Source organism: Spermophilus citellus (genome assembly GCF_964194105.1).
Source record: "Spermophilus citellus genome assembly, chromosome: 3".
NCBI lineage: Eukaryota > Metazoa > Chordata > Mammalia > Rodentia > Sciuridae > Spermophilus > Spermophilus citellus.
In genome coordinates, this window is record NC_138184.1 from 113398720 (window position 1) to 113423704 (window position 24985).

General features: G+C 51.5%; 1 protein-coding gene across 6 annotated transcripts in view; it reads left to right on the top strand.

Moving 5' to 3' along the window:
* GRK3 (G protein-coupled receptor kinase 3) overlaps window positions 1-24985 on the top strand; it is a 116220-nt gene that overhangs the window by 50870 nt on the left and 40365 nt on the right. For 5 of the 6 annotated variants that reach the window (XM_081288477.1, XM_081288479.1, XM_081288481.1 and 2 more), the window contains 4 exons: window positions 5541-5614; window positions 15990-16091; window positions 18125-18199; window positions 21885-21946. In XM_081288477.1, the coding sequence (XP_081144603.1) occupies window positions 5541-5614; window positions 15990-16091; window positions 18125-18199; window positions 21885-21946 (313 nt within the window). The remainder of the gene's footprint in view (window positions 1-5540; window positions 5615-15989; window positions 16092-18124; window positions 18200-21884; window positions 21947-24985) is intronic. The other variant, XM_081288482.1, reaches the window with a different exon arrangement.

Genomic DNA, 24985 nt, shown 5'->3' on the forward strand with positions numbered 1-24985 from the left:
TGCAGCCGGTGCATGGTCACAGCTGCTCTGCACGCTGTGGCCTCCTCACCTGCCCTGCCCTGCTCCCTGGGCCACCAGCCGGCACCTCCGGGGACCTTCACCCGGGCGGGTGGCAGCCCTGCACTCCTGGAGCTCTGCCCCTAGCGCTTCTGCATGCATTGGGTGGCAGCTCCTGGTGGCTTTCATCACAGGCCAGTCACAGCAGCTGGTGGCCAGGTGCCTCCACCCTCCTCAGCTGCCCCTGGAGCCGAGTCCAGCTTGGCCCTCGTCCCACCAGCACTGTGGGCCTCAAGGCTGTCGAGGGCAGGGCGGGAAGAGCCCAGGGCCAAGCCCTGCCTTGGGAGTGCCAGTGTGAGCGCAGGGCAGTGCTGGAGGTCCTCTAGAGCAGGGTCACCACGGGCCACCAAGACCCTCCCTCCTGCCGCATGTGCTCTGGAGGAGGATATGCCACTGCTCCATCTCTCCTCATAGGGTGCTCAGCCTCTGCCTCTTTCTTATTGGATGGTTTCTCTTTTAAAATTCAACTTGCAGGGGTCTTGTTTGTCTGAATGTCTGTAAATAAGGCCGTTTTCTGACGTAGGTTTGGCTGGTCCCTTTTCTTCACAAAGTCATTTGATGAGAAGTTCTAAATCACAATAGCGTGTAATTCATCATTTTGTTTGTATCCTGCCTAAGAAATCCTGGGCATCAATATTTCTGGTGAAGATATTCTCAATGTGGTCTGAGATATTATAATTTTTGCCTTTTATATTTTGTTCCACGATCATTCTTAATTTAATTTTTGAGGGGTGCTAAGGAGTGAACTCAGGAGTCCTCAACACTGAGCTTCATCCCAGCTCCATTCTGTATTTTATTTAGAGACAGGATCTCACTGAGTTGCTTAGGTACTCACTTTTGCTGAGGCTGGCTTTGTACTCGTGATCCTTCTGCCTCAGCCTCCTGAGCTGCTGGGATTATAGGCATGTGCCACCTCGAGCAGCCTTAATTTAATTCTTTATGAGGAGTGAAGTGATAGTTCCTTTCACTTCACCTCCCACCCCAATTTTGATATGTTTTTCCAGCATCATTTGTTAATCAGACTCGAACTGAGTCTATAAATATGGGTGTGTTCCAGTCTCCCTGTTCTGTTTCTTGATCTCGTCCGACACCAGTGCCTGACTCTAGGATGTCCGACTCTAGGATGACTCCCCCATGCTGACTCTAGGATGTCCGATGAATCTTGAAATTAGTGCCTGACACTGAACCCTGCTCTTCTCTCCCAGGATGTTCTAGGTACTCAATCACGTCCGCATTTCCATATAAGTTTTAGAATCAGCTTGTTATTGTCTTTAAAAATCCTCCTGGGGCTATGATTGGAATGGCATGGAGTCCACAGATCAACGTAGAGATGATTAACATGCAAGCAATACTGACATCTTCTGATTTTTCAATGAGTATATGCTTCAATTTATTTAGATTTTTAATTTCAGTAATATTTTGTAGTTTTTAGCCTAATGGATTTTACATGTCTCTTGTTTATTTATCTCTAGGTATTGAATGTTTTTGGTATTACTGTGAATGGACGCCTTTCTAATCCCATTTTAAAATCATGTGCAGTGTGTAGAAATTTCACTGAGTCTTATCTCATGATCTTATATCTTGTGGCATCTTCTAACACATATATATTCTAGTAGTTTCTTTGTAGGTAGGATTTGTCACGTAGGTAACCAGGCTGGCTGTGAATGGAATCCATTTGAACCTTCCTTTCCAATGCGCATAACCTTTATTTTATTTTCACACCTTATTGCACTGGCTAAACCGCAAGTGTGACATGGAGCAGAAGGTGTGAGGCTGTACGTTCCAGCCTTTGCTAAGCTGGCTGGGTTGTCTTCATTTCACAGCTTGGGAAGTCCTCACAGACTCTTCTATCTGAAATGCCTCTTCCTTTTTTGTCACGTACCCCAGTGTCAAATAGGATTCCTCTTTATTATTTACCAGTCACATGTGCTGTGTGGGTCTTACACTGACCTAAAACCCCCGGAGGAGGAAAGCCACCTGTCTTCCCCACTGCACCTTCAGTGCACGACATGTGGCTCTTAGGTGACAGTAAATCTTTTGTAGGATCAGTCCACACTAGTCGGGTATTTTAGAAGTTATGCAATTGATTTTCCTTTCCAGCGTTTTAACCTCCTTGGCCAAAATGAGGGGAGTGGTATTTCTTGCAAAGTGTTTCCATATTTCTTTTTCACCCTTTATAATTTTTGGAGGTCACATTTCAATTCTTTTTTTCACAGAAACCACGTGTGTCTATCTATTGCTTTCATTGATTATTTTATAAAAAGCCTTGCAATTATTGGGACTAATCCTTGTAAAATACGGTAGTGGCAGATTGGAACAGGTTGCCCTTCTGGAGTATTCAGGAAGTGAGTGTTCAGGATTCGGGGAATTACAGCAGCTCAGGTACAGAGACAGGGAAATGCATCCCACAGTTATTCAGTGGGCAGGTGGTGAGGCCCTGTTTTTATTATTTCAAATGTGGAGAAATGAGCGCTGGTAACGTGGCTCAGTGGTAGTGATCCCCTCGTATGTGTAAGGCCCCAGGTTCAGTCTCCAGCACCACAATAAATAGAATAAACAAAATGTGGAGAAATTGCAGTGATGACGTGAACTTGTTAGGCAGAGTATTTCCTTTTTGTGTTTTGAGACAGGATCTTACAAATATATTTTGTAAAAGAAGGGCTGGGGTAAAGTTGGACCAGGGTTTAACCTCCTTATTGGAAAAAAAGAAGAAGGAGAGAAAGGAGGGAGGGAGGGGTGGGAGGGAGGGGGAGGGGGAGGAGGGACATATTCCCTTACTTTTGCCCTCTGCCCTCTGGTGTGGGCTCTGAGCTGAGAGGTGCTTCCTGCTTCCTGGGGATTCAGGGCTGGGGGGGGCAACTTGCTTTAGCCTGGAGCAGGAGCTCTGGGATCCACTCCCTCTTCTTGCTGCTTCATTGTAACGCTCCGCTCACTGGGCTGGTAGAGTGTAGATGCAGGAACACCACTAGTTCCCAGCAGTAGTCACGGCAACGCCTTGGCTTGTTCTGCACCTCCACCATGGAGACTGTGTGACAGGAGCAGGTGGAGGCATTGAACCTGAGGGTCCCTCACCTCATTCCACTCTCTCCTTCCCTGGGGGCCTTTCTTTTCTGCTCCTCTTTCTCCCCTCCTCCTCCTGCCAACTCCCCTCCCCCTCCCCTCCCCCCTTCCTTCCTTTTTTCCATTCATTCTTCCTCTGTAGTGGGAAGTGACAGAGGGAAGTGACCAGAGGCTTGTGGTCGCTTTTGGTGGTCACAAGTGCTGCCCACCAAGTGTGCTGTGCAGTGTGTGTGTGTGTGTGTGAGAGAGAGAGGGGGGGGGGAGAGGGAGAGGGAGGGAGAGAACTGATAGAGAGGCCCCTTAAGGGAAAGGAAGGTCCGGGCTGTCCATGATCAGGATGCAGGAAGGCTCCCTGAGCTGGGGACAGCAGGAAGAAGCCCTGAGGAGGCAGAGAGGGAGCCAGCTTCCTGTCAGGTTGGAGAGGACAGTCACCCCCAGGTTCCAGGGGCACTGCAGGCTGTGGCCTGTCTGTCCTAGGAGATGGCAAAGCCCGTGGCCCAGGGAGTCTCTCTCTCTCTTTTTTTTTTTTTTTGTCATCTAAATGTTTTGAAAACGTCTGCATTTGGATATGTTCAACATATCCGAGTCCAAATTCTCATTTTAGTTTTCCAAAAGTAGAAGAAAAGTTACACAAAACAGAAACGGAGACTAAGGACAGAAGGTGAGCAAACCCTCAGGGGCACGTGGAGACACTCTGCTGAAGTCGGATAAACGAGTACCGGCCACTGCCCAGTGGTGCGGGGGTTCTGCTTATTATCTTCCTATTCCCATTAAGGAGGCACTGCATCCTCCGAGAGCAGAACACTCATTTTATGAAGTGCCAAGGGACATTCATCTGCACAGACCAAGTTTGAGGCCCAGATCAAATTTCAGTAAATTCAAAAGTGAGATCACACTGCGTTCTCTGGCCACAACCAGGCTACGCAGTAACCACTGTGTGGAAGACACCTGAGGAGTACCCCATTATATTTGGAAATTAAACAGCCTGCTTCAGAATGACCCAGGAGTCAAAGAAGAGATGGCAAGGGACATTAGAAATGAGTATGAAACGAAGGAAAATGAAAAGACAGCCATCACCCTTTACTTACGATCACTTACAGAGTCTGCTCCGAGCCTGGTGTCCCTCCTGTGTCCTGCTCCCCCTGCCCAGGTGCTGAGGGTCCTGCAGAGGCGAGCCTGGCCGTGCTCCCAGGGCCTGCGCCGTCCTGGCCCTCAGAGGCCTGGCCTGGCCATTTATCGGGGTGGACTCAGCCTTTTTCTTCTAGTTCCCACGCACTTACCATCCTCAAGGTCCTGTTCCTACACTATGGAGGGGAATTTGTGGAGCAGGACGCACAGGTGCAGATCCTACACCCGCAGGCCCCTGTCCATGAACACGGCATCAAAGCTGCTCCTTGGTCCGTCTTACCTGGGGAGGAACATTCGCCCACCTCCCCCCAACCTTTTGGACTTTCTATGAGTCTTTGGATCCTTCTGGGGCTGCCGTTTCTGTGAACAGCCCTTCCGTCCCTTGGGCTTTCCGGAGTTTGCTGGTCTCAGTGGCTCTCCTTGGCCTGGAGTTGCTTGTCCCGTCTGAGTGCATTCCCCCCCGTCCAGGCTGGAGGTGCAGGTGTGCAGAGTGGGGACCTGGTCAGAGAGGTGCCTAGAGAGTGGCGGGCACATGTGGGCAGGGTCGTGGAAACAGATATCCACTCAGCTCACACTTGCTGACCTCCTGTGTGGTGGACACTGTGCGGCAGGTGGCATCTGACTTGTCAGCGCAGATTTCAGAGTAGAGTTGGCTCTTGGGTGTGCTGTGAGGTCTGAGCAGTTGTCCTCCCCCCCCAGAGGAGGACCGGGCTCCAACACAGGGTCCTGCCCCTCAAGGTGAGGCGAGGCTCCTGAAGGAGCAGAGAAGGAAGGAGGACTGCTCCCACCCAGGGGTCGGGGCGGATGGAGGCACGGGGTGGGCAGCAGGAGGAGGGGTGGGCAAGGCCACCGCCTCTGTCTCCTGAGGGGCTTTGTCCTGCTTCTGTGGGTGTCACCTCTCAGCCCCACAATGACTCTCACCGGCACTTCCTGCTGCCCGCACCTGCCGTCTGTCTGTCTTCCCTGCTATTTACTGCAGTGACCAGGGGCCCAGTGGTGTCCTCCCTAGCCTGCGCATGGCGCATATTGAGACAGCGGGTGGCGGGGTGTGAGCAGGGAAGGCACCAGGCAGCCAGTGTGCTGGGCTCCCACCTGGAGCACGTCCCTCCAGGAGCCATCAGCCCCGTGAACTCCTGGTTTTGTTTTTTTTGTTTTTTATTTATGTATTTTTTGTTGTTGTTTTTTAAGGCAGGGGAGGAAGAGGTTGAGAGATAAACTCAATAGTTTGAAGACACCCTCTGGGGTAAAATTTCAAATTGTTCCCCACCCTGAATATTTTTATTCTTTTCCTTTAGGTTTCTTGCTATTTAAAGATTTTTGTTTGAATGAAATTAATGAAGCTGTCCCTCAGGTGAAGTTTTATGAAGAGGTAAGAAGTGACCGTTTTACTGATGCTTTTACTTCAAAAGCATATTTCAACTGTACTTTGGAAAGTATTGCGATGCCGACATCTCACACACGCAGAGATCCAGGAGAGCAACCGGCTGGGCAGGGCCTGGGGTTCATTAGAGACGCCGAGGACACCTGGAGAGCCGGGTTTGTTCCTTAAGGCTCTAGAGCCCCACGGTGCAGAGAACAGCTGGACCCGAGTCCCCGAGAAGCGGGCTCCTCTAGAGGTGCCGGGGGTATCAGGCATCTGGGGAGCTGATTTTGGAGCCCTGAGCAGAGGCAGAGGGCTCCAAATTGGAGTAACAGACCAGGGACTCGGTGGGACTTGGGACAGTCCTCAGACACACAGCTGGTTTCCCCACAAAGGCTGGGTTACATGTGAGCCTGCAGGGGACTGAGGGGAGAGGGCAGAAGTTTCTGGAAGGCACAATGAAAAGGCACTTAGCCTTTCAGAGCTTAGGACGGTCTCGTCTGCGGAGGAGAGGAGCTGAACACAGAACAGGCAAGAGGAGGACCCGGAGGAGAGGCCTGTGGGTCAGCTCTTGACTTGGGGTGCAGTGGGCAGGTGAGGGTTCAGCCCTGGCTCCTGGTGGCAGGAGGTTGCTTCTGGGAGGCCCAGAGCTGAGCTGGGAACTTCTCCAGGGAGCAGCTGACTCTAGTGCTGAGGAGGCAGAATCCCCTGCTGAGGCCCACGGTGGGCCATGCCCGGGGAAGGGTCCACCCAGGGGCAGGTGGGCTCCACAAAGATGGTAACCCAGACCCCCCAGCTCGGTTGTATGATGGCTGATGCACCCCTCCCCCACCCTAGGAAGAGCCCAAGAGGACCTCGTCTTTATGTGCAGATGTAAGATGATGACATATAAAGATGTCACAGTGTCCAGGATACAGGAAGATCATAGACACACTAAGAGGAGAGACCAGGAGAAGCAGACCCCCAGATGGCAGGGGACTAGGGCCAACTGACAGGCACTTCAGAATTCCTGTGAATAAGATGGTCCAGAAGATAGAGGAAAAGATGGGCAGTGGGGATGGAGGGCTGTTTAATTCAGCACAATGTGAATTTATTATGAAGAATCAAATGGTCGTTCTCAGACAGAAAGTGCAGTGTTGAAGTTAGAACTTAATGTCGGGGTTCAGCAGCGGGGACGTCACACACAAGATACGATTGATCGACAGGAAGCAGGTCAGCAGGTGACCACCGAGCAATGCCGAGAGAGAAAGGTAACAGAAAAAAGAAATAGGTAAGACCCTTAGAGCCAGGTGGGATCTGCTTCAAAGGCCTGCTTCAGTTAGAATCCGAGTTCTGGAAAGAAGAGAACAGGGCAGAAGCGGTGGTTGAAGAGTAAGGTCACAGCTCTCCGTCTCCTTTCCCTTACTATAAACGGACTAAACCCCCTGAGGTAGACCTGCTTTCAGATGGATGAAGGAACGAAATTCTGTCATACACAGTTTATAAGAAAAACACTAACAACACTAACAGTAAGATAATTCTGACAGTTTTACTCAACGATACAAAGCAGCTTCTTACAGCTAAAACAAACAAACAAAAAACACCTTAGAGCTGGGGGCGGTGGCACAGGCCTGTAATCCCACTGGGTCGGGAGGCTGAGGCAGGAGGATCCCGAGTTCCAAGCCAGGCTCAGCCAAGGCGAGGCCCTAAGCAACTCAGTGAGACCCTGTCTCTAAGTAAAATATAAAATAGGGCTGGGGATGGGGCTGAATGGTCGAGGGACCCTGGGTTCAATCACTGGTATCCCCTCCCCCCCCAAAAAAAAACAACTTAGGAAACTCTAAGCAGAATCAATTACAAAGGAGAGGTATCTTTACACACCAGTTTAAGACCATGAACATTTATCCAGAGAAAAATCTTAAAAGCAACCCAAGCCCAGAGCAAGGAAGGAACATGTTACTTTTAAGTCCCAAGTTTTCAGTTTTGTGAATAGTGTAACAAAATGGACACAGGTGCATTAGATCAAATGGGTTGGAAATCATAATCTAGAGCTCCTCTCTATATGAGTTGTTATGTTCTAATCATATTCTTATTTTAATCACATTATATATTACATAATTGAAGTTTTTTTCAGCTGTGCCCACCTGGGCCAACATGGGTGAGGAGAAATAACTATAAAACCACCAGTGATCAACCTAGAATTCTACAGCAAAAATCTCCTTTAAAAGTGAAAGTGAAAGAAAAATATGTTCAATAAATAAAGCCTGAGGGGATGGGGGGGAGGGGGGGCCAGCATCAGCAAGCACCATGAAGACAGGAACTGGGGGCAGGAGGGAGGTGAACCTGGTGGCTCTGGAGGGAGGAGCAGGGGGCACACGAGGGTGAACACATCAGTAAACACGGATGAGCTGACTGCCGAACAATGGCTCCCCTCCCCAGAGTGAAAATGTGACCAAAATGACTGTCTCACCAAAGGCAAGAGGGGTGCATGACATTGAAGTGCCTTAAGGTTCTAAGATGGTTGAGGGGTAGTCAAATGAGGGTTAGTGTTGGACTGACCAGTCCAGCCAGGGTGGGGATTGTAATCGATAGGGTAACTGCTAAGAAAAACAAAATGTGGACATCTAACAGTTAAAAGAGAAAAATGGAACATAACGACTGATTCATCAAGAAAAGTAATAAAGGAATACAAGGGGGACATAAAAATAGGTTAAACTGAAAATGAAGCAGAGTAAGATCATAGCCGTAAATACATTTAATGTAAATGGACCAGAATCACCAAGTAAAAGACTTGAGGTTTCGGACTGGATGAAGAAGCAAAACCCTGTCATATCCCATTTATAAGAAAAATATTTTTAACAGAAGGAGGAAGAGGGTCTATATATAATACACTCACCAACCAAACCTAATTGGTATTAGGTTGTTAGACAAGCTACCCAGTAATGCTACTTGAGATGGAGAGTGGGGTTTATTAATGATAAAGGATTCAACCCAATAAGTATTGAGTCTTAAGTCAGTATGTTGCAAATAACATAAGTTCTAAATACATAAAGCAAAAATAGATTTAAAAAACAAGACAAATCTACCACCCTAATGGAAGATATTAATACACTCCCTGCTTACAGAACAAACAAAATAACTGATAAGAATATAGAATATGTTAGGTTGATGGACATATGTAGATGCCGAATCCAGCAAAAATAGAATTCTCCATCTTTGAAGTACACACAGAACATTTATCAAAATAGATCATGTTCTGGCCTCTAAAGGGAGTGCCTACAGATTTCAAGATTGAAATTGCTCAGTTTCTTTTCTGAGCACAATAGGTTTAAGCTCAAATCAAATAACTAGGAAGTCCTTAACTGCTTGGAAATTAATATACCTCCAAGTAATTATAGGTCAAAGGAGAAACTAAAATAGAAATTAGGAAATATTTTAAACTAAAATATATTTAAGAAATGACATAAGGTATTATTATTAACATCATTATTTCATTTTGCTTTAAAAAGCATTTTAAATGACCCAATGAAAATGTAGCATAATTAGGGCTGATACTAGTAACCTTTGTACGAATTTGAAAATTGGAGAAAAATTCCTTTCTTTTTGGCTTTTCATATGTATGTGAAAGTGCACAGTTTCCACTTTAAAAAATCATATCAATGTATTTTCAGGAAGAGTCATGAAATCATGATGAATATTAGCCGTCATGTAAAAAGAGTAAACTAAATCTAAAAAGATTTTATTGGGTCTAAAGTAACGTTATCTGAACCATAATCGGGAGTTTTATCTGAATAAGTCCCATGCTTCATCTGTCAATTTTTTTTCCTTTTTGTGTTCCTGAAAGCGCCAACTGTGTACTTGAGCGGTACTGCACCCCCTGGGCCAGGCAGAGGACCTTCTTTAGCAGATGACCTCTGCTGGGGTGCAACGCGGGCAGTCTCCTGCGGTTGTGGCTGAAGTGTCTTTGCAAACTGAGTGGCGGCCGCTGTTGACGGGTTTCGTGTGAACTTTAAGCACTGGTGTTTCTCTTTGCTGACCACCTCTCTCGCCCCTTCTGGCTGGGCACAGGCTGGGTCAGGCTCCTCAGAGGATGTCCTAGGGGAGATGCTCCAAGCCCCCAGCTCGTATTCCTGTTGGATACCGTCCACCCTGGGGCTCAGGTCCCATCCTCTACACCACAGTGGCCTTTGAACACTGAGGCTTTCAGAAGTGTTTTTCCCCACCCGCTGGTTTTATTCATCTAATATATCCATCTTTAATTTCTGCATGTTTTTTTGACCCCGGTTCTTAGAAAATTCTGCTGCAGTGTCTGAGGCTGCATTTCCAATCTTACCTTTCTACTCTGCAGCGTCCCCAAACCTTTAATAGCTACCCACTGCCTGCAGGTGATGGTCCCAGCTGCTCATCGGGGCACCTGACGGGGTGCCTGTGGCTGCATTCTTGTTAGCCACCTCCCCGCAACCCCCCCCCCCCCGCCCTTCCTAGCTAGAGCTTGCACTCTGGCCGGTCCAGGCCGCTGTCGCGTTGGCCACTTCTCTGGCCGGTCCCCACCTGGAGGGCACCATCTCCTTCCTGGCTTGCAGCCGCCTTGCATCTTTGGAGGTTGGCTCAGGACGGACGGTCTCACGTGCTCCTGGAGCCCTCACCAGCCCCAGGGTGGCACGCTCCTGTGAGCCACGCGGGCCGTCTGTGGTGTCCCTGGCGCCCCTGTTCCGTGCGTGCCTTCGGTGCTTCCATCCCCCACCTGGATGCGATCCAGTGCCGCTGTGCCTCTGCCTTGCCGCCCCGCACAGGGCAGCCCACTCAGCCGCCCCAGGCATCTCCCTCCGCCAGAGCCTGAGCTTGCGGGTGCGCAGGTGCCGCCCTTGTACCTGAGCCGCTCACAGGGACTTGACTTCCTGGGTGGGCCCCAGGTACCTCCCGTCAACCTCCCGTCGGCAGTCATCCCCTGCCTGCTTTCAGCCTGGCCGCAGGGTGCAGGTTCCACCAGGACCTTGAGGAAGCTGAAAGAGGGACGTGAGAGGAGGAAACAGCACAACCCCAGCGGGCAGGCTCCTGCCTAGAATTGTTTTCACTCGTGCAACGGTGCAGGGGTGCGCCAAAGGACGAGAGCCTCCCTCGTGCTCCCTGTGAGCTGACTCTTGAAAGCAGACTCAGAGCCCAGAGCTGGCCTGTGGCTTGGTGGCCGTGTTAGATGGATGAGTCAAAGAAGGTGAGCGACAAAGAGGCTGGCCCTGAAGTGGGAGGAGGAGAGCACTGTAGGTTAAGGTCATGGCTAAGTCAGAGCCCTCCCGTGGTGGGCAGGAACTTGGCTGCTGGAAGAACTGCAGTGTGGTTGTCAGTGAAGACGGAAGCCAGGCATGTGGCTTGAAACTAGGCAGAAGAATATGTCAGCCAGCATTGTGTTGCCGTGACAAAATACCTGAGAAAAACAAAGGAGGAAAGGTTTATTTTGTTCCAGAAGTCACAGTCCACAGTGGCTTGTCCCCATCACTGTGAGCTTATGGTGAAGCAGAGCATTGGGGTAGGAAGTCCATGATGCAGCAAATCTGATCACCTGGTGGTGGCTGGGGAGCAGAGAGAGTGAGAGAAGGGGCTGGGGACAATGTACACCCTTCCATGGGATGCCCCAGTGACCCGTTTCCTCCACCCAGGTTCCCCCCCTAGAGTTTACACCACCTCCCAGTAATGCCATGAAATGGTGGCTCCGTCAGTGGATTAATCCAGAGCCCTCCTGACCTATCTCTTCCCCCAAGGCCACCTCTGCACATGGCTGGCTTGGGGACCAAGTATTCAGTACATGAGCCCATGGGGACATTTCATATCCAACCATAACAAAGAGAGAGACAGGGTTTTGGGAGACTGGAGCATACATTCAGGTTTTATTTTACAGCCTGGGAAAAGGTTAAACAGGAGCGTTAGGGGTGATGTTCTGTAACTACCAACGGGGTCAAGGGTCAAGGTGACCGAAGTGTGACACCGTCTGTCTCCTAGTGAGCCTTACATCTGATTGTCCTGGTAATTGACAAGAAGGGTGCTTACACCTTCAGTTCCAATTAAGGAATATTCTAGCCCTTCTCTTCTTGGGGCATTTTCCTGTAGCTGTAAGCCCTGTTCCAAGCTGCACGCTCAGGTCTGAGAGGCACGTCTCTGTGGAGAGCTGACACCCTGCCAGGGCGCAAGCTCGGCGAACACAGCCCCCCCCCCCCCAGTCTCACCTCCTCCCTGCTGGTGACATCTTGGGACTTGGGTTGGCTTCCCTGGGCAATGGAGCCAGGTCAGCCTTTCATGCCTGTGTCTTTATGGTGGGTCCGTCCCGAGCCGTCCACCCTCAGCCTGCGTTTTGATAAATAAAGTGCGTTTCCTGTAGATAGGATGGACCATTTCTCCCCTGGTTCTGACAATTCCCATTTTGTAATAGAATGATTTTAGATGCAATGTGTGTCTTTCAAAGGATTTGCTGAGTTTCTTCAATCCGTAAATTTATCTTTCACCAAATCTAGGAAAATTAGTATGATTATTTCTTTTTTTTTTTTTTTTAAAGAGAGAGGGAGAAGGAGAGAGAGAGAGAGAGAGAGAGAGAGAGAGAGGAGAGAGAATTTTTTAATATTTTATTTTTTAGTTATCGGCGGACACAACATCTTTGTATGTGGTGCTGAGGATCGAACCCGGGCCGCACGCATGCCAGGCGAGCGCGCTACCGCTGAGCCACATCTCCAGCCCCAGTATGATTATTTCTTAAAGCATTTCCTGCCTTTCCCCTCGTCTCTCCTCCCGGGACTCAGTTACATGTACGTTCGGTCTTTGAGTATTCCTCCCATATATCTCTGATGCTGTGCTTAATTTTTCCCCAGTATTTTCTCGTTCTCTTTTTCAGGTGACATAATCTCTGTGGCTCTGCCCTCAAATTCACGAACGCTCTCTTTTGCCATCTCTAGCCTGCTATGATGTCATCCCCTCGGTGTTTTATTTTGGATGCTGTATTTTTTACTTCTGAAATTTCTACTTGGTTCTTTCTAGAAGTGTTCTTTTTTCCTCTGCTATTTCCTATTTTTTCTTCATTACACGAGTGGTTTCTGTCATGTCCAGGTACAACAGTGGCTTTAAAATCCCTGTCTGATAGTTCAGCACGTGGGTCTCCTGGGATTGGTTCCCGCTAGTGGGCTCTCTTCTTGCCTGTGGGGGGGCATTTCCTGATTCCTCACAGAGTGATTCTGGATTGTGCCTAGCATGGTGGCTGGTGGCTGGTGACACCTGAACTATGCCGTGCCCCTGCACAGGGTGTGGCCCCAGTTGGCCCCCCGCTCAGTCCCCCTGCAGTGGGTGGTGGCCCCATCTTGCTCAGTCCCCTGGCCTGTGTAGGGTGGCTCAGGGTCTGCTCACGTGCTCACGTGTCATTTGGGGTCTGTCGGAGATTTGGACGGTATGAGCGCACAGGGCTTTGGAGCTGCCCCCCGAGACCTTCTGTTTTCAGAGGAGTCCTCTCTGCAGCTTCTGTCCGGGGCCCCTCCTCCACTCCCCTGTGCTTTGGGGCCTTCTCCATGTCCTTCTGTGATTGCGCTCCCTGTGTGTCCCGCATTTTCACTGTCCTTTGTGATGCGCTTTGGATACAAAGCAAACATGGTTTGTGGATGAGTTGGCTGAAGAGGGTGATGGTGACCCGAGTGGGGGCCAAACAGTGGAACTGGGATGGCCCTTCATTTGGGGGTAATCAAGGGGAGGACGGCTTGGATTCATTTTTGAGCTCAACAAGACCACACGCAGGAGGAAGGTGTCTGGCTGAAGAATGGAAGCTGCAGATCGGGCTGTACGTAGACTTGTGACCTTGGAGATGCTGTCTAGATAGTCACCTGGAAATGTCAAACGTAGGCTGGATACTTAGAACCTGGAGCTGGAGGTCTAGAGTGTCACCAGAGCATAGCTGGTGACTGAACCGGTGGGACCAAGGGGCTTTCCCAGGAAGGATGGAGCTGGGGAGAAAGGGATGCCTAGGGGGCACTCTGAGGCCCTGTGGGGTGTGGAAGCCAAGCAGAGGAGGAAGTGCCAGCAAAGAGTGCCCCTTCACCAGCTGAGGATCTGGGCCATCCCTGGAGGGAGCACTCTCAGTAGTCGGAGAAGCAGGGTTCACAGGTGGCCAGGTCAGTGCTGTTGAGAAGCTGGCCAAGGCCAGGACAGAACAGCGAGCCTGGGATTGGGCAGAGGAGAGATCCAGACGATACTTCTCATCCACCTCCCTGGGGGAGTGGGAGAAATGGATAGGGCCATGCACAACCCCTGGCTGCTGCAGATGGAGGACTGGTTCTCAGTGCCCTGGTGGTCTCGGCTGCAGGCTCGTCTGTGAGCTGTGTGCCCACCGAGCACAAAGGAACCACAAAGGAACCACGCAGTCTGTATGGTACATCCCGATGGCAGCTCCTCCCTCCTGTGGCAGGGAGACGGTCCACCTGCAAGGTAGCCCCCGCCTGCTCAGACACCTGGAAAGAAGCCTGTGAACCCCAGCGAGCATCTGCTGTGCACTTGTGGGGACCAAGGACATCCTGGTCCGCACTCCCTGGCGGTTGGCTGGCTACCCTGTAACCCGTGGCCATGCTGATGGTAGAGGATGGATTCTGAGTGGGGCTGGGCTCCCCCTCTGCTGGGAGCTGCCTTCTCCGTGGGCCCGGCTGGAGCTTGTCCAGGCTCAAGGTTCTAGGGAAAGAGTTGCGGGTTCAGAGCACGGTCTGCCCAGGGAACCTGAGTGGTCCATACAGTCAGGACCTGATGGCGACCCCCTGGCTGGGTCTCTCGCTCAGCCCGGTGCCTCTGGATCGGGGACTGGCATTCATCACAGGGATGCTCACGGATGATACCTCCAGGAGGCCTGTTCTCACTGAGGCTGACCGTATGTCAGGGTAGAGCCCTCTGCCTTGGTTCAGCGTAGGCTGCCTTGGCAATCGGGCATCCTGGAGGGCACCTGGGCCTGCAAGAAGCAAAACAACCAGAGTGTCGACGACCCAAGGCCTCTACTTTCTCACTTAGCTGGGGAGCTGGCACCAGCTGCTGTCCGGTGGCTGGCGAGTTTGCAGCTGGCATGCTGTGCGCGGCAGTATGTATGCCTGTGCTCCCGGGTCCTCTGGTGGTGCCCACGCCCTGGGGCTGGTGTCACCTGCAGAGTCCTAGACGGGGCTTGGCCCACCAGACTCCCTGCCTCTACCTCAGGGCTCCTGTCTGCTCCAAGGTGTGAAATAAATACACTTGGCGGCCACCCAAGTGTAAATTGCACTGAGGGTCTCTCTGGACATTGGGACGATCCCAGTAATTTCTCGGTGTGTGGACCGGCTGGCTGTCATGCGGGATCTCAGTGGCTCACATCCCATCCCCTGATCCCCTCATCCCGGAACTTAGCCTTGTCCGTATCTGGAATTCCTAGAGGGCTCACTGGTCTTGATCTCAGGGCTGTCAGACCCATCTGTAGAGCACAAAGGTGGGTGACTTCTATTCGGTTTGTACTCGCCCACAGGTGTCGCCAGCCCACCTTGTAGCATCCCAGCACTTAAGTGCTCAGGTCCTGGGGAAGGCCATGTGGGGCCGGCTGGCCAGCCCTTGGGACACCTTTCCCCAAAGTCAGCCTTGGTGCCAGGCACCCTGAGCTGAAGGTCTTGGCTCCAGCTGTTCTTCCAGCTCCGTCCCATCGAGGTTCCATTCTTGTCCTTTGCATTCAAAGTATCCCTGCAAATAAAGTAAATGGGACAAGTCTGTAGGACCTTCTGTTATCAGGATAGAGCATCGGAACCCCTTCCGCAGGAGGGAACTGTTTTTAAAGCTAGCTTTACTGTCTAGCCTGCCTGGGCACCGGCCAGGTCCCCTTTCCTAACACAGTGTTTGAGGTGATCTTTCCGTTAATATTTTTATAGTGCTGAAAACCAGTGCTCTTCTCTGGGGGTTAATTCCTTTCTAAAATATTTGCTTAGTTGATTTTCAGGAATCTCTACATAGGAACCTGGCGATATATTTCTTTCGCCCTGTTGGTTGTGGAATACTGCAGCCCAGTGAGAACCAACCCCTTCGTAGCTCCTAGAACTGAACTTCAGCCACAGTTGAATTGTTTGTGCTCAGGCTGACACTTGGCCGGTGGTGGCTTTTGTTCCACGTGGTCATTGTAAGCTGGCCGTGCTCATTTCCTGATAGCATGAGCTTCTACATGTCAAAAACGATGAGGTCTGTCCACGGTGGAGCAGAAGCCACTGTGTGTGTTTCGGGCTGAGTTCAGACTGTCCCAGCTCCCTCCCTCTGACTTTAGAAGACGTCTCCTGTGAGGCGAGGGGCAGTCTTTTGCTGGAACCCAGGGGGTTCCTGCCGGGCTGGTAATGTCGTTAGATAAGGTGTCCAGGAGCGTCCCCTAACGTGACCACTCTTCAACATGCAGATCAAAGAGTACGAGAAGCTGGACAACGAGGAGGACCGCCTGTGCAGGAGCCGGCAGATCTACGACACCTACGTCATGAAGGAGCTGCTGTCCTGTTCCCACGTAAGCCCCGAGCTCCTCCCGGAGCTGCCCTCTGATCAGTGTGAGAGGGAGGACAGTGGTGTGTGGAGTTTAAGAATGAAGGTGCCAGGTCAGTGTATTGTTGCACACCTGTCATCCCAGGGGCTCTGGAGGCTGAGGCAGGAGGATGGTGAGTTCAGAGCAGCCTCAGCAACAGTGAGGCCCTAAGCAGCTCAGTGAGACCCTGTCTGTAGATAAAATACAAAATAGGGCTGGGGATGGGGCTCAGGGGTTGAGGGCTCCTGGGTTCAATCCTCAGTACCAAAAAAAAAAAAAAAAAAAAAGAGCCCAATGCCTGTGTTCTGTAGTCTGCCCCCTGGAAGATCCACACGGTGCCTGAGGATATTCCCAAAAGCCAATTCTTGCTTTGCAAAAAGCTGAAGAACTAAAATTCCTAGTTCATATTAATTGAAGAAAAAGTCTCAATTTCAAACTTTCCAGAGAAAATTCAGCTTTATTATTTTTAATTGCACTATCTTTTCATAAATAGGCTAATCAAATATTGAAAAGTATAAATCTTAAATGGCTTCAGTGAATTAACAAGGAGAATTGTAATTATTTTCTTAGTTTTGTTCATGAAGAGTTAAATAACAGTTGGAGTAAATGTTTTTCTTGTAAATAAGACAGGCAATCTAATTCAGCCATTAGGATAAACTAGGTTCTCAGGAAATTATTTCACCAAAAGTAAGTGGAATAATTAGTAATGAGAATTTGCTAGGCGCCAGGCACAGTGGTACATGGCTGTAATCCCAGTGGCTGGGGAGGCTGAGGCAGGAGGATCACAAGTTTGAGGCCACTTTCAGCAACTCAGTGAGACCTTGTCTTAAAATAAAATATATTAAAAAATGCCTGGGGATGTGACTCAGCAGCTGAATTCAGTCCTTAGTACAAAAACAAAACAAAACAAAAACCCTTTTTTAAAGGGATAGACTGACAGTCCTGGCCTCCCCCATTCAGTATAGTAGCCACTGGCCATGTGTGGCTGTTTGAATTTGTTAAAATTATTTAAAATCAGATGGGATTAAGAATTTTGATTCATCACTTCCTCCTGAGTCCATTTCAGGTGCCCACAGCCCCATGTGGCCAGAGGCTGACCTGTCTGGAGGCCCAGGCTCCCAGCGTGTGGTCAGGGCAGGAAGCCCCTTGTACAGCCCTGCCCTGGCACCCATCTGCCCCAGCCTGCTGTAGGGAGCTGGTCCATGCTCTGCAGACCTGGAAGAGCTGTAGCTGCAGGTGGCCTCTCCGGCAGCCCACGTGGCCTTGCTCTTTGCACCCACCTGCTTTGATGGAAGGGATTTCTGAGTCGGAGCTAAATCTCCTGCCCATGCCTTGCTGCTCCTGGAAGGCTGAGCCCCAGTGAAGGCCAGATGTTCTCGGGAAGCCGCGTGAACTTGGTTTTCCGTGGCTAGCGGGGTTCTAAGCCCCAGGAGGTGTTTTTTAAAGCTGCTCTTACTGAGCGTTGTTGCAGAAGACGCAGGTGAAGTTTGGGGGGCTGCAGTCTGTGGTTCCCACCAGTGGGAGCTCCACTTGCCCAGCTCCCCCTGCCGTGGCTGCAGCCAGAGCCCCTGACCTCAGAGCCTCTGGCCACCGTCACTAGGCTTTGTAATCCTGCATTTGATTTTTAGGTGAGTGTCCATGTGCCGTTTGATGTAGGGGAAGGTTTGTGTTTTTAGAAGTTCCCTATCGGCAAGCGAGGAGACTCAGCCAGTGGGTGTAGCAACGGTGCTGTTCCTTGACATGTCATTAGCCCACTGACCTTGACCTTCCATAGGGGTAGCTGTGCACTGAGGCCCCTGTGTGCTGCCGCGGCTCTGGGAACCCTGCGCGCCTGAGGGACGCGCATGCGTTGATCGGCCTCCACCCGGGGCGCAGAGTTTGGGGAACGCTGGTTGGTGTCGTCGCACAAACTGTCGCTAAGCGATTGGGGAGTTCGACTCTCTGTTGTGGTATTGTGTGCCATCAAGGTTCCTTACATGTATGATTATTCAGAATCACTGTTTTTGATTTTTCAAAAGCCATTCTCCAAGCAAGCTGTGGAACACGTACAGAGTCATCTGTCCAGGAAGCAAGTGACGTCGACACTCTTTCAGGTAAGATAGAATTGCTTCAAGGTAGACACACGGGGTCCGCTTAGCAGTTGGGCTTGGTGACATGCTTTGGCGTGGTATGCGTGCAGTAGAGGAGAGCCTGCGAGACCCTGTCCTCCTGGGCCCGCTGGGCTTAGCGTCGCTTGCCTTTTCATTGAAATGGGCGCCTCCACCCACGGGCGGGGTGCACTTCCTGGAAAAGGGAAGTGTACCCCGGAGATTTCTAGTAGCATCCCATTCTAGAAGTCCACCCGGGTAGGACACTGGAGAAGAAAACTCTTCCACATTTGACATTTTGAGACCTGGGATGGACAGGGACTTCACAAGATGTGTCCTGATGGCCAGGGTGTCAGTCCTCGAAGTCATCCCCCTCCTGATTAATAGGATTTGCTTTCAAGGATCAAGGGTGAATCTTCAGTGGCCCTGGAGTCACACCTGAGGATGTCCTTTCCCTTAACTACTCACAAGACATGACACAGCTCCATGTTAGATGAGGAGGTTAGGGAACTGGATGGAGCGGCCCCTCCTCCCCAGAGCCTGGGCATCCTGTGTGTCCTACAGAGGTGGCAGGTGGTTTGCAAAAACAGTCCAGTTCTCAAGTGGATAATGTATTTTTATATCTCAATGAATTATAATAATGAAAGGAGTGATGATTTTCATAAATAAAAATATTTTTTTCCTTTTCTTGGATGTTTCAGTTACAATGAGGTAAGTGGATGTTTGATTTGTCACCTTTTGATAGGATTTATTCATTCAAAATGAAGTTGATTATTCTCCAGAGAAAACACTAATGTGGCCCTTAGAGCATGCGGACAGTAGCAAATTGGGTGTCATCTTTCAGTCAAAATAATTAGACGTCCCTTTCACAAAAGGTAGGCGCTGTGTGCACGCGCCAGGGGCTTCCAAGCTCAGGTTCTGGAACTGGAGAGTGGGCTGGGTTTCGGCCCCAGGGCTGCGACTGCCTGCTCCTGTTTCCCCGTCTGTGAGGGGAGGTGACCAGGCTGTCTCTCAGGGGTCTTGAAGATTTTGGGAAAGGTCACTTTTCCCCTGGGCCTGCCCACAATTCCCTCCAAATGTCAGCTAGGACCAGGTCCTGCAGCATCTGCCCCGTAGGTCTGTGTGTCTGCTCTGTGCCGTCCCCGAGGCGTTTCCTGTCAGAGTCTCAGTCTTCAGACGACTCTGCCGCAGACAGCTCTGTAGTCACAGGGTGGGGGCTCCGCTGTGCCTTCCCACAGAGCCTGTCATCGGTTCCCGCAACCCCTGAAACACCTGAACCTGCCTAATTCACGAAGAAAAAGAGGTTAGTTTAACTTGGTGGTTAGATTACAGGCCGGAAGCCCAAGACCGGACACCTCGTCAGCAACCTCTGGTGGCCCTCGTGGCTGTGTCACATCAGGCACGTGGCATCATGGCAGGGAGGGGTGCAGGAGGGAGAGAGCACAGGGCAGGACAGGAAGGGAGGGGGGCTGCTTCCCATGGCACCTCTCGGGAGAACTAACCAGAGCCCCCCGAGAACTGCCTGAATGCCCCCAGAGGGTAGCGCCCGTGACGTCACCTGCCCGAGTCCATCACTTTCCCATCCCACACAGAGGACCAGGTTCCAGCCAGTGACCTCTGGGACACACTCAAGCCGTGGCCAAGCCACAGCACCGGGCTTTTCATCCAGGTTTTAGCTTTTCCTGCAGCACAAACAGTATTGGAGCCAGCTTGTCCAGGTGAGATTAGGAAGGTCACCTGGGTTCCTTTCGTATCCTCGGGGACACTCATTTACAAGCTTTTCTTCAGCCTGTCTTTTTTACAACACTTTACTAATTTATTGGGTTCACTAAAAACGGACGAGGGTTCTGGTGAAGCTGATGTGGCAGGTGGCGTTCCCATTCCACAGGTAAAGGGGACATTGCATTCATTCAATCGTGTCACTCAGAGCGTGGTGATGGAGCGTAGATAAAAGTGACGTTTGGGTATCCCGTTTACAGATGTGCACCCGCCCATCACGTGGGTGGAAGTTCACGGTTACACAAAAATGTTCCGAAAGTCAATTCAAAATGCTTTTTATCAAGTTCCTTTTGTCCATGAAAATGACTTTAGAGATGAGTGTCACAGAGGTATGTTGGGTGGCAGCAGCTGGGAGGGGTCCTGGCTGGTGTTCGGATGTCTGAGACGTGCCAGGTCCCGTGCTCTTGGCAATGGTCTTGGTTTTACTCAGTTCTCACGGTGGCCTCGCAAAGCAGAGGTGACTCACCTTCTGCAGATGCCGGGAGCTGAGGACCAGAGAGATGCGCAGTTGCTGGCAGCTGGACGAGGCTCCTGCCCCGCTGCCCGGCTCCTGCCCTGCTGGCCAAGAGGTCCTCGAGCCTTCTGTCTTTCACAGGATTGACGGAAAGGGGGGAAGTTGAGTGGAATAAGAAAGCAAAGTGCTAACTGGCCAGTGTTCCTGTGACTAGAAGCCTGCCGCGGTGGCTGGAGTGTCCCAGCTCTGGGTCCTGCTCTGTCTGGGGGCCTCTGGGGCCTCCTGGGACTTGAAGGGCTCAGCTGAGATGGAGGTCGCACGTAGAGGTGTCCCTGGGGGCTTTGGGTGCTGGAAAGGACTCAGAGATGCTTCACCGAGGAGAACACAGTCCGTGTGGTTTCAGGGGTCAGTCTGAGAACAGCGGGAGCCCGTCCTCGCCCACGTCCCCTGCCCAGCACAGCCTCCCATGGCAGCGCAGGGGGCTCCCTGGAGAGCTCGGGGCTGCAGCCAGGCCTGCCCGCCATGGTGGCTCTCCCTGCCCCGCGGAGGCGGGCGGCCATCTGCTCCCTGTCTCTGCTCAGCCTTCAGGGTGCTCTGGGAAGACCTGGGCAGTGCTACGTCTTGTCTTGGTCCACAGGTTCAGGTGTCAAGATTCCCCCAAGGACCTAACTGACTCTTTTGAACCGTGAAGGGGGCCTTGGTCATTTCCTTGAAGTTCATCCACGAAACAGAAAAGTCTGTGCTGTTTATTTCACAGTGTGCCAAGGGCACAGGATTGGAGTAGATCACAGCTGTCCCACCCGAGGGCCAGCAGCCCTGGCTGTCACCCTGCTCAGCCATGAACTTGCTGGAGGCCTTGGGAACACCCCCCTCCCCCAGTCCTGGAGCCTCCGACAGCCAGAGGGGTGGGTTGGCTCTCCCTCCTGGTTCCCTTTAGCTCTGTCATTCCGAGGGGTCGAAAGCCCATTGCTAACACAACCGGATAAAGTCATGGAACTCTGTGGCTCTGTTCGATCTGAGTTGTGACAACTCAGCGTTCAAGCAGATCACGGAAGCCTTTTGCAAGACGTGCTACGTAACTCACAGGCCCGTCCGAAATGACCCCGTCATTCAAAAGTTATCAGGAATTTCAAGATGGTGACAGAGGAACATCAGCCACCACCAAGCTCTTCTAAGTCACATCCACCCAGCTAGTCCCTGTCACTTAGGAAGGGTCCGCTGCTGGCCAGGTGCCACGCGAGGCAGTAGGGACGCAGGGGCCCAGGCGCAGGCCTGCCCTGTCCCGGTGGGCTCCGGGGGAGCTGCTGTGGTATAAGCCGTGCTGTCTGTGTGTCCGTCCTGGACGAGCAGCACCCCGGGAGTGCGCCCTGGGGCCTGGCCCTGTTTGGGGCTCACTGTCTGCCTTCCCTCTGGTCCATTCCCATTCACAGTGTGGCATTTCTTCTCCATCCTTTCCAGCCATACATAGAAGAGATCTGCGAAAGTCTTCGAGGCGACATTTTTCAAAAATTTCTGGAAAGGTATGAAACTTTATGCATATATATGAATCCAGTATCGTATGGGTGTGGGTCACTATTCCGTCTGTGCTGTCCTTAAATGTGTGAAACGCAGCTGGGCCGTGGCTCAGTGGCAGAGCGTGTGAAAGGCCCTGGGTTCCATCCCCAGCGCTGCAAAAAAAGATTTTTTTTTTATAAAAGTGTTAATTTATTCATCCAACAGGTGTTTGTTGCTGTGACCGATGTGCCAGGCTGTTCGTCTGTTTCTTCAGTATTTTAAATCCTAATGTGGGGGTTTGTGTAGCTACACGTCCCTTTGAGTTTCAGGTCTTTAGCTGCAACATATCCTGAAGTTTAAATAGAGCAGGGGACCTCGGGTTTAAAACTGTCCTCTCAGGAGACCTTGCTAATGCGAGCGTGCCTGTAGCTTACTGGGTTGATCTGTTGGGTTCTGGAGGCGTACCCCCGACTGAGGCGTACCCCCAGTGGGGCGTGCCTGGGCTTGATTCTCTTCAGGGCTAGGTGATGGGGTTTGTGATCCTGTACATCGTTGACATCCCTGGTAGATGGGTCCCTTTGGTCACTCGAGCTGTAGTTTGTCATAGAATTCTGAAGTTTGTCCTAAGAATGTGCGTCTCCTCCGCCTTTCCAGCCCCCTCCCAGCCAGCTGCAGTGTTTTGAGCAGGCCTCTGTGAGCTCTTGGCATTGGACTTTCTAAAACCGAACCTGCATTCACACTGACCGCCCTTCCCTCCCTAAACCTGGCTAATTTCCACACAGTGGTCAAGATGATGGTGTCTCACGGTGGGAGTGGCCGTGCACCCTGAGAACAGAAATGGCACCCTGAGAACAAGGGCTACTTTCTCACAGTCTTCGTCTCCCCACCCTCGGAGAACTAAAACAATTTAAAGACAGCTGTGTTGTGAGTCCACTGGGGTTTGGAGATAATTTGCCTGGAGTAGAGTCATTCTTCCAAACGAGGGCCCTCCTCTGAGTAGCACCGAAACTTGACCAGGATGCAGCCCAGGGAAACCGCCGGGCCTGGGGCGCATCCGGTTGGGTGGCCGCCTCGTCCCGGCCATCTCCACAGCAGGTGCTTCTGAGAGCGACCTTTCCCTCCTTTTGGATCAGCCTTGCTCTGATGTGACCCCGGGAAGCGGGGAAAGTCTGGGAAGGTCATTAAGTGGCAGGAGGCTTCTCCCTGGTGACTTGTCACTCAGCATGGTGACCGACCCTTCCCTCCCAGGCTGACATACATGGTCTGGTCCTTTTCCCGCCCAGTTTGCCGTTCGGATGAAGCTGTGGGGCGTGTCACCGAGCAGGCACACTGCATGTCTGGAAGTGCTTATAATTCCATATAAATAAGTTGTTTTTGAAGTCGTTTTATTAATCCATACACCTTTTAGTTCTATTTCTGTTAGTGAATTCTCAAATTAAAAAAAAAAAATCCACATCAGGTCCTGAGTTTGAAGTTTGGGTTTTGAAGAGCACCTGCCCTCTAAGAATGCAGTGACGTGTCCTTGGGCACATTGGTGAAGGTGATTTCCCACCTCTGTGGAATGGTGGGCAAGAGGGAGCCCTCAGCCCAGGGCCTGTCTCTGCCTCCTCCTGAGGAAGGTGGATGGGGAGACCAAGGGGGCCTGGATCTGGAGGAGGCCAGTCCCTTCTGGTGGAGGCCCCTGAGTGGAAACGCCCCCCTCCCAGCTGTACCAGGCACTTCTGGGTCTTTAACCTTGGCCTTCCCGAGACACTCTGGGGGCATCTCAAGGACTTGGCTGGCTGAGGCCATGACGTGTCCCTCTGTCCCAGGAACTCATTAGGAATAATGAGTGCTTAGGTCTCGCTGCTGGAGCCAGCTGAGCCTGGACACCCAGGGGCCACCTGCACCCCTCCAAAGAGGTGTATTCACAGTAGGTCCTGCCGAGTGGGTAAGGCGTGTGCTTCTCTCTTCCTGGTGGGCCAGTCCTCCGAGGCAAGTTCCAAAAGGTGTCAGACCTCCCGTTTCCAGCTCTGGTCTCCAGAATTTGTGAGAAGTGGGAGGGCAGGCCCTTCAGACTGAGGGAGTTTGCGTGCCTGCCGTGGGTCCCTCGGTTTGGGGGACACCCAGGCAGGGCTGTGCCCTGTGCACACACGGTGCTCTAGAGGGCAGCTTGGATGCCTCCTGCTAATCCACCGCTTCATAGAGATGTTGGGAGGGTCAGAGAACATTCTGAAAAGTCACCTTATATTTGCTGACACAAATTGCCACGGGATTGCAAAGAATTCTTTTTCTAAAAAAGAAAATACTTTTTTAGTTGTGGATGGACACAAGACGTTTATTTTATCTGTTTATTTCTATGTGGTGCCAGGAATTGAACCCAGTGCCTCACACATGCCAGGCTGGTGCTCTGCCCCTGAGCTACAGCCCCAGCCTGCAAGGAATTCTTCTGGTTTTGATTTTTAGTGTGGATATTACTATCAGGTTGTTACCATATTCCTAAAGGATCCTCATTGCTAAAGGCCTGTCCAGGCAGTCCCAAGGGAACCGAGCTCCTGGCTGTCTCAGACGTTCTCCTGAGAGGACGCTGGGGCCTGCACTTGCACTTCAGAAGGACTTCTCCGTCTGCCCCTCCTCCCTTTTCTCCTTTTTGCTCTATTGAGCCTAAGAGCTGAGCCCCAGCCCTCTCCAGAGCACTCTCTGCCTGCAGGAAGCCAGCCAGGTGGTCATTTCTCTCCTGTCCTTCTGATTTATCTGTGAACTGATCTCCGTATTTTTTGCTGTGCTGGGGTGGAACCAGGGCCTCATGCCTGCGGGGAAAGCTCCACCACTGAGCCGCTGGCGCCCCTGGCACAATCAGTGACTGGCAGACATCTTGCAGACACGTGGCTGCCTGCTCGGAAAAGCCATCTGGTGGCGCCATTGTGGGGTGGCAGTGGGGCGGGCGCTCTTCCTCCTTCCTGGGTGCAGACACTGGCCGAGCAGCCGAGGGTAATCGTGGGAGCATCTCAGGGCCCTGGGCTGAGGGCCCCCTTCTCTTCGTATCTCTGGGAGCCGTACTGAGTTTGGAGGAAGATGCTCTGGGG